The sequence below is a fragment of the Asterias amurensis genome, chromosome 1, assembly GCF_032118995.1.
Source record: "Asterias amurensis chromosome 1, ASM3211899v1".
Classification (NCBI taxonomy): domain Eukaryota; kingdom Metazoa; phylum Echinodermata; class Asteroidea; order Forcipulatida; family Asteriidae; genus Asterias; species Asterias amurensis.
The window spans coordinates 1,143,846-1,153,819 of record NC_092648.1 but is presented as its reverse complement, the minus strand read 5'-3'; the positions used below and the strand labels follow the sequence as shown (position 1 = coordinate 1,153,819).

Here is a 9,974-nt window from a genome sequence, read left to right as displayed (position 1 = left end):
AAGGCAACTGCCGGACTCTAACTGCTAATCAAAAGTCAATAACAACATCCAAAACAATTCTTTATTATTGTTGTATCTGTCACTAAACAGTCATTTTATTGTCTGTATCTAAATAGTGCACGTCAAGTTGTGTAAGACAATGAACAAAAAGAAGCGCGTAAATAAGAAGATACTTTTCTTTCTGGATAGTTTGGAAACATTCTCAAACTAGTCTAGGTTTGTATTTGTCTTGATATTTAACCCACAATTTGCCACGCAATCACTAGTACTACTGGCATGGGGATATTCCAATTTGGATTAACTTTTAAACAAATTCACATGATGTTTTAACACTCAATATCAAGTGTGCGTAATTTGCCGATCATTTTGTGTGTGTGTTACTGTTTTGCGCATTTTGGCAACGCTCGCGGTTTAGACGTCACGTACAATGACGCACAAAATGGCAGAAGCTGATTATAACCCAACAACCTGATATTAAATGAGATAATGGAATAATTGTCATTCAACATCAGGGTCCACTGTTGTAGCGCTGCTTAAGCAGAAACTAGTGCCTAACAATTTTCTGCTAAGCAGAAATATGCAGGATACCAGTCACATATTGTTCATGCTGCATTGTAGTTTGGCTGGTAACTCTAGTATAACTTTGTTATGCTTAGCAACTTTTTTGTGCTTAAGCAGCTCAATGAAATTGAAATTGCTGAGCAAACGTTTTACGTTTATGAACCGAACTTAGGCTCTACTATTTCGTAAATTCAAACGAGAATATTAGATTCGATTTTTAGAAACTTAATGACAAGAATGTCTCCTGAAACGGATGCAGAAAGAAGAACACCTTTTAAAATGCATTAAAATTAAATTGATAAGCACTTAACATACTGTCATACTCTATCATAAAAAAATGAGTCATCTGAAGATGAAGAACATAAAATGGTAACTTGAACCGATTATAGATTGGTAAAGTTTGAATTATAACTGCTATTTGATAACAATTATGAAGATGATAACTGTATATTGTTAGTATGACAATTCTGGTAATGAAATAATTAAATCCTCAAAAATGACTAGCACTGTAAGCTTAAGGCTTGAAGATACCTGTGAAGTAAGAGAAGATGATGAAGAATTGCTCAGTTTTAGATGTGGGAGGAAACTCCAAACAAAAACCATTCATCTATAGAGACCCGAAACCTATAAACATGCCAGATTTGTGGCACAGAGTGCCCCTCAATTCTTGTTCCTACATTTATTGAGACTCACAATGAAGACACAATATAGGAAGGGTTACCATACCACATATCGATCACCAAATTAATGTTCGAACCGGTTCAAACTGGTTTGAAATGTACCGGTTTGAACCGGTTTAAGTTGAACTAGTTCAAACCAGTTTAAATTGAAGTTAACATAAACTCAACAAAACGTGCCCGATTAGATAACATGCAGCCATAACAAAACCTGTTTTGATTGTTCCCAAATAAATCGGCAAGAAGTGAATTTCAAACCCATCTTTCCAGAGTCTGTTTTATATATACAGATGGATAGGCCATCAAGTTGATATAGATAAGTAGTATTTGTAACTTTGGATTGTGGAAATACGAAGGTTTGCGGTATAACACCATGTAAGAATAATCTCTACATGGGTTGGGGTAGTTCTGAAAAGAACCGTTGGTTTCAACTCGACGTTTCGATCAGAATACTCTGATCGTCTTCTGGAGAAAGCTGGAAAGCCTTCGTGCATCTCCAAGCTAATCCGCATCAGCAGTACTTATGCAGCATCAAATTCCAGCTTTCTCCAGAGGACGATCAGCTGATCGAAACGTCGAGTTGAAACCAACGGTTCTTTTCAGAACCAACCCAACTCACCGCAAACCTTTCTATATTGAGATAGATGATTTCGTAGATAGCTAATTGTGAAACAGATAAAGCGAAACCAGTTTGTGTTTGATACTCCGTCTTTCCCATGTTAATATATTTATATTTGGCTCTATTTATCAACTTAATTATCTACTGTATGAGAGTCAGAAGGAACTTTGAAGATACAACAAGTCCAAGGCTATGTTGTTTATACTACAAAATACTAGAGAAACAAAAGTAAAATTCAAAGACATAATCAGGTCATTCTGGTCCGAAAGACACGAGCAGTGGTTTAGTATAATGTCATAATAATAGTGCTGTACACTGTAATGGAAATATAAAGAATTCATTATTACATTTTGTACAAGAATGTTTGTTTTTTAAATACAATCACCAGCTCCATCTCCCAACAAGGCACTTGCCTAAATATATAATATTTATAATCACACTGAATCACAAGGAATCATCATGAATATTAATAATAATCAAATATAATTCATTAATAAATTGCACATGCTTAATATTAAATTACGAATCGATATCATAATTAAATCAATTAATTTCATAATAATAAATACGTCTTATTATATTTACAAAAGCCGCATTCGTTTCTTAATGGCAATCGATCGCGGATCATCCATCATTTAAATTATTTAAGATTATCTGAAAGTTCAAACTGCATTGATTAATAAAGTTGCAACTGTTCACTGTAATTATAAAATATGCAAACTTGTTGGACAAATAAATTTACTTTTACAAGTCCATTTCTGTTATTTATTCACAAATTTGGGTTTTTTAATGTTAACATGTATCTTTCTCTTTTCCATGATGTGCACTACAAAACCGAATGTCACATTTTTGGAGCAAAAATAGTCCTGGAAAAATGCAGTATGGAATATCAATGTAATATGAAGCCCGAATAGTCTGGAACCTAAATGAAGTATGAAACCTAATTGGAAACTGGAATCTGAATCTAGTCTGGAACCTAATGTAACATGGAACCTGGGCTATACACTTAGGTAGGGATGCATTTCCAGCAAAACTTCCAAAGTTTTCCCATTTTTTTCACTTGATATGGTTAAATCATTTAGCTAGAATATATTACTGGCACATTATGCAGTTACAAATTCTAATGTCTCCATGATTTCGTTACAGTGAATCGTAAAGCCATGTACTCTCTGACCCTTGTCGGGTAACTTTCTAGTGCAACTATACCGTGCCTGATGTGGCAGAGGGAGTCAAGTATCTGTACTCCTCCCCTCTTAGACGAAAGGCCCACCCCCTCCCGAAATGATTATGGAATGTGGTCAGGAACCGGGAGCTCAAATAGAACGCATACCAACTTCGGTCTCTGCCAAACCAGTGCCGTTTCAAAATCAGAGTTATAAATAAATTTACATATTTTAAAATAGGTCATGTGACCCCATTTTCAGTTAGGTCGGATACAAATAAATTGTTATAAAAAAATCAAATGTATTTTCTCTGTAATCCAACCGAAACAGTGAGGCAACCATCAAAAAACAAACAAACAAACAAACAAACAAACAAACAAACAAACAAACAAGTGAACGAACAAATACCCAAAACCCCAACAACAAACAACACCGAAACTGTTAAACCTTCAAATCATTTTTAGCCATTCCTCTTAATTAAAGATGAAGTTTTCAGAGTGTTCTGTGCATAAACTGTGAAATAGTTATAGTTTTATCTATACAATTATTGATGACAGCCCAAATGAAATGACTGAAGAACCAATGTGTTATAAATCCTCAACTTCTCGTTCCTTATTGCTTGATTTGTCATTAAAATCATTCTTCGATGTAGTTAAATGTTCCCTGATTACACCCATAGCGTTTGGCAGTCTCCTTGATTCTCGTCTTTGTTGCATACTCTCGTAGCTTCTCGTCTTTGTTGCATACTTTTAAATTGGTTGTTCTCTTTGGCTCTTAAGAAAAATCTTGCCAAAACATGTATTTGCTTTTTAGTTTGTGCTTTTACCAAGTCATTAAGCTATAAAGTTTAATTCTGCACACATAATGCGGGACTCTTGGGATGTTAGGTGGCAGCAAACTTACCAGTGCCCAATTTCATAAAGAGCTGCTAAGCACACCAATTTGCTAAGCATGAAATTTCTGTCTTGGTAAAAACAGGATTACCAACCAAATTTCCACATGATTTCCAGAATAAGCAAACAACAGCTGAAAACCAGTAACAAGCAATATGCAACAAATGGAAATTTGGTTGGTAATCCTGTTTTTATCAAGGAAGAATTTCATGCTAAGCAAATTGTTGTGCTTAGCAGCTCGTAGAAATTGGGCCCAGGTAAAATCCATTGTTCTTGGTAATGTACGCATGCTCAGAGCTACTTAAATGGAAATTTACCTGGTAAGTCTGCTGCAACCTAGCGTTCCAAAGTTCACCATTGACAGGATAACCCCTGTGAATTTCACAAGCACTTTAAACCATTTTTTTTTAATACACCAACCCGCCGTTTGTGATACAAAACGGCATTATGAATTATTGCATAATAACATCCACACATCAGCGGCTACATCGAAACAATCCAACCACTCAGAGTCAGTAGTTTACACAGTGAAGAATGGTTGAGAATTATACTTAGCGTACGCTATATTTTCACACACACTACATTAAATTGTGTCTATAAAAATGGTAAACATTAATAAGATTGTACTTTTAAAAAAAAGTTAAAATTGTGGCACATGTGTGTCTGGGCTTGGGGGCGACTCTATGTCTGAGAAAGACTCCCTTTGAATGTCAGGTTCCAGAAGTGCTAAGATGTTGGTGCTTTCTACTGGAGGGGGACCCGAGAGATCGGGTGGAGACGTAGGGGTACCAGTACGTCGTGTCTCGCTAGAGCTCGAGTGTCTGGAACCACTTGAGCCACGTGACCCATTTGAGTTCCTTCTACTGTCTTTAGATTTCTTACGGTCACCGGACAGTGCGGAGGAACCGGAGGCAGTCATAGAGTTGGAACCAGATTCACTTTGTTGGCTGGTTCTTGAAGAACCATCAGCATGTTCGCGCACTTTGACTGTTATAGATGACTTTTGGGGAGACCCAGTCGCCACTTCGTTCATTGAACTGACACGAGAGCTGTTGGAGCTGGTCACATGAGATGAATACGGAGACGAATCAGGCGAAAAGAACTTAATAATGTCTCCAATTTGCTCATCTAATCTGTTCATTTTCACGCTCAAACTTTCGATTTCTTCTTTCAGTTCAATTTTGATTTCCATGAGACTTGTGAGGAGTTGCTGGTCCGTAGAAGAGGTACTCATTGAGCTCGTCCCTTCCTTACTGTCATTCCGACCAATCTCATCCAGTTTCTGATCACTCTTCAGTATACCACTATCCGTAGACTCCGTCTTACGGAGCTGGTTAGGCTTCTTAAAGGCTCCCCACTTAGACACCGGCTTGTTGTTCATCTCAACGGGTGGTTTCTTCACTGGTTTCTCCTCATTGTTGATTGCTGGTTTGGCAGTTCTGTCCGGAGCTTTGATAGCATTGTTGTTTTCAGGCACTCTTCTTAACATGGGGCCTTTCATACGAGCCAGCACAGACATCGCTCCTATGTCATGATTCTCCCCCTTCTCTACATCGTTAGCCATTCCGGGAGTTCGCTTCTCGGGAACATCGCTGAGTTTACGGAATTTATTCAGCATTTTTCTTACGGGATGATCCGCCGGGATGGGTGGTTCGTTCTTGCGCTTCTCTGCCTCGGCCTGCTCTCGCTTTACATCAGCCACCTTTCGGAACACCAACTGGTGGGGGAGATGAAATTATGGAAATTGAATTTAGAAATGTAATCAGATTCTTTGGATAACCTGAGGTGACAACGTGTTTGTGTGGAGAATTTTCTTGGATTTCATCCGAGTTTAGCTTCTGTATTCCCTAGAGTGGACTGATGTATTGTATTTTTTATTCAGATGTTTCATTTCGCCGGAAAACATGTAATAACTTACCACCCCAGCATTTTCAGTTACATTTGTGTTTTTACTCAAGTTGGAAAGTGGTAATGGGTCGGAAGAATACAAGGTAGACTTTCGCCATCTCATAATTAAATTGCTTTGGTTTTCGCTTACAATACAATTCAAACTAGTATGCGTAGATTCGAGGCTATTTAAAAGAATTTCATTAGCAATTTACACTTTGTCTCGTGTAAAGCGATGCATAGAGATTTCAATTTTAACCTTGCCTCGGGAGTACAAAGGTAAAGATGTTAAATTGTAAACGTTTACCGCATTGCGTTTTATAATTGATGGCTTATTATAAAATGGCATTGACGGAATTCACATCACTTTACAAATTATTTGACAATAATACATTAGGTACAGAGAGAGTTTAGCGAGGGAATCAAGAGTTCTAAGTGACAATTACGTGTCAATTACAAACGGTACGACAAACCAATTGCCAAACTCTGCCAAATTATCATAATTAATTTTAAAAATAAAGAGTGTTCTGGCAAATAAGGATGACACTTAATCAATGTGCTCACAAGAATATACATCTTGTGTGGTGTTTTAAAAGACACTGAACACCTTTGGTAATTGTCAAAGACCAGTCTTCTCACTTGGTGTAACTACACTTAGCAGTTTAACTTTAACCTTTGTAAATACATTTCCTTCTGAAGCTTCCCATTATTTAGAATTCCCCTATGGGGTCCTTTTATTTTCCACTTTTTGTTTTGTCCTTGGTCTCCATAAGGTATCCTCTAAAATGAGCCCCTGGACTCTCAGAAATTCTGTAAATGATTTGTGTGTGTGTGTGTGGGGGGGGGGGTGAGGGGGCTATTTGTATAAATTCAGGCACACTCTGCCCCATATATGGTATGATGGTATACAGATAATGTGAAGATAGTAACTCACTCGGTGTCTGAGGTTGTATGTAAGGACCATGTTTCTAGCGAATGAATTGGCAAAGGCGTGGTAGAAATTCAACACATCCAGCAGATCGTCCCGTCTAATGCTGTGTAGATCACAGTATGTCAGTGCCTTGACATTTGCCGCTGCGTGGCCGATCGTGGTGTCCTTCCAAAAGATGTCGCCATAAACATCACCAGCTCCTGGATATTATTGACACATTATCGATGGTTACAATATTTCATATCTTGACAAAATGCTGGTTAATTTCGTTCCATTGGAAGGCCATGCCGAACTGTGGCTGAGGCTGTCATTTCTCAGACATCTGCCTGAAAACTGTAAGACGCACTGATCTAGCCACAGCCAGGCGACTGTTCGGACTCGGCCTGTGCCATATAGAGCTGCATAGCAGAAACTAGCATTTGCTGCTTAACAAACACATTAGCATAATACCATCCACAGATTGTGTGACAGTACTTTGGCTGTTCACCTTATTTTTGTAAAAATGGTTATTAGCAGTGGGCTTTTTTTGTTAGTGATCACCATTTTGGCGGCCTGTCAATCTGACACAATAATTGGTTAGAATGACGCAGAACCTAATTTTAAAACCAGTTTCTGGTTCAGCCTAGGGACCCGGAATTCAGGATGTTTCTGACACGGGATTTTTTCTTCCATAAGAACCATACCAAACTGAGCATTATTATTGGATAATTAAAACTCCGAACATTGGAGCCCAAGGTTTGATTTGAGTTTAAAAGATATACAACAAAATTTTACAAAATAGAAACATTAAAAAGGGAAGTGTTTACAGATTTTTTTTAAAACAATTATTTACATTTGACGTTTATGTACTTACCTAAAATGGCTACGACTTCATCATCCTGTATGATCTCCAACGATCCCGACACAACAAACCACAAAGAATTGACACTCTCTCCAACATGGACCAAGAGATCACCAGGAGCACTATGGCTCATTGTAAAGTTAATGGCTAAGGCTCGTAAGCAACCTTCACTGGCTAACCGGAAGCCCGCATGATCACTGAAGACCTTCCGGTTCAAATGGACACATACGTCTGCTTTCATGTCTTTTGGGCAGTAACTCAGGACCTTTAACAGAAAAACAAATGTGTAGGTTTAGTTTGAATTTGTTAACAATGTGACAAAGCTGTGCATTGAGAGAGTTGTGGCACAGATGGACCAATTTTCTGCGGTCACCATGGTTGAGGAAGCCATTTTCGGTCCACGGCCCAACTGGCAGGCTAGTCTGGCATCCCGTATTCGCTAATGCGTAGAGACCATACATTGCTTCTAATCGCAAGTCAATACATGGCTCTGCATTATACAGGCAAAAGAACTTAACACCGATGACGTCACAGTGTTTTCACAATTTGGCAGATAAATGGCATTGAAAACCATTCCCTAGAAGTTCATTACAGCAGCTTTCGTTTAAAGCACGTTGAGATACATTTCACTTCAAAGTTGTAATGATTTTTGCCATAACATTTGAACATAAGAACCGTTACTACAGAAACGCTTCTCAGATTGTGTATTCCTTTAGGATTATTCTTCATGCGTGAACATAGTCGCCCCGAATCTAAATATTATCACCTTTTGAGATAAAAGTATTGTATACATTATACATTATATTAAAACACTCGAACGGTTAACAACAAACAGAGGTTTGCCTTTAAAGGTTTGCATTTAAATGTCATGAAAGTGATGAATGTTCCCCTTACCTTTTCAGTATCAATGCCTTTGCTTATCGACCATGACGATACTACATAATCCATGACTCTTTCCGATAATCCTTTATCCACTTGGTGTAGTTTCATGAACTCTTTGACATTGTTGAGCATGTCATGATATCGGGCAGTGTTCTGAGTAAACTGTTGGAATATTGTGGTGACGTTACCGAAAATTGTAGCGTACAGTAGGGCTGTTGGTGCAAAAGAAAACATTTAGAATCTCTTTATATAATAATGAAAACAATATACCTTTGTCATACTGCAGCCATCTTGAATTTCTCTCATTGATATCAATGTAACCAAACCGAGGCTGGTAGAACAAAATAGTCTGGTCTCTAGTTGCAAAATGACTATTAACATTCATTAATGTTATTTGATACAAGGATCGTGACCAAGATGGAGGCAGCTTGATAAAGGTCTACAGGGTTGTTAATTATTGTCTAGTGCACCTGGCTAACGCTCAGGTGTGGTCAGAGTGGGGGTTCAGGTCCAGTCTTGCAATGACGTCAAAACTAGGATTTGTCTGGGAGCTTTGAGGGGCTTATAATTTTCGGTCGGGGGGGGGGGGGTCGGGAGGGGCAAGGGTTCTGAGCGGGACTCCTTCACCCCCCCCCCCCCCCCCCCCACCACTTGTCCACCTCTGGTATCGGAGCATTTTTGTTAACGAGCGAGTTTAACCTAGTGCACTTATAAAGTAAGGGTAAAAGGTCTTATACAATATCATGTGTCGGTTCCTATCGATCCGTGTCGGTCCATTTCGGTTCATATCGGTTCATATCGGTTCATACCGGTCCTTGTCGGTTCATATCGGCCCATGTCGGTTCCTATCGGTCCATGACGGTTCATTTTGGTCCACGTAGGTGTTGGTTATACCTTGTGTAATTTCTATCAATCATTGACTGTCTTGAAGATGACCTACTTACATCCAACGACCATCATGAGGATGGTGAAGAGTTTCTCCAATCCGGTGCTAGCCGAGATGTTTCCAAATCCCACACTGGTGAAGCTGCTCATCGTGTAATACAACGACGATATGTATAACACATCCGTGTCAGGTCCACCCATTAAAGCTCCGTCCTCGGTATAGTAGTACGGCTCTTTCACCTCTCGAGACAGCTTCCGTAACCAGCCAAATGTCTTATTAGCTTCTGCGTCTGCAACTCCGATTGAATACCATATACATGCAAACCAATGGGCGATTAAGACGAACGTTAGCATGAGTAGGATAAGGAACGCCACACCGTATTCGATGTAGTGATCCAACTTGCGGACAACTCGACCTAGTCGTAACAGACGAACCACTTTCAAGGCGCTGAAGATACTGCTGAAATTCTGCTGTAGAACATGAACAAGGGGGAAACTGATTAAAGTTTTAAGAAATTCAACCATTTAGTGCGATAAGGTGAAAGTGTAGAATAAAACCATCACTCTAAAAAGACATTCTGTGTCAGAAGGGAAATTGTGATTCAGTAACAGTTACCATACTTATTCTAGACATT

At 38.8% G+C, this 9,974-nt stretch overlaps 1 protein-coding gene across 2 annotated transcripts in view; it reads right to left on the bottom strand.

Moving 5' to 3' along the window:
- Nucleotides 1-45: 45 nt before the first annotated feature.
- Nucleotides 46-9,974, bottom strand: part of LOC139941754 (voltage-gated delayed rectifier potassium channel KCNH1-like) — a 64,242-nt gene continuing 54,313 nt past the window's right edge. The window contains exons 6-10 of one of the 2 annotated variants that reach the window (XM_071938372.1): nt 9,399-9,810; nt 8,467-8,666; nt 7,585-7,837; nt 6,735-6,931; nt 46-5,630 (exon numbers count right to left, since the gene is read on the bottom strand). In XM_071938372.1, coding sequence (XP_071794473.1) covers nt 4,554-5,630; nt 6,735-6,931; nt 7,585-7,837; nt 8,467-8,666; nt 9,399-9,810 — 2,139 coding nt within the window. In that variant the 3' untranslated portion in view covers nt 46-4,553. The remainder of the gene's footprint in view (nt 5,631-6,734; nt 6,932-7,584; nt 7,838-8,466; nt 8,667-9,398; nt 9,811-9,974) is intronic. The other variant, XM_071938375.1, reaches the window with a different exon arrangement.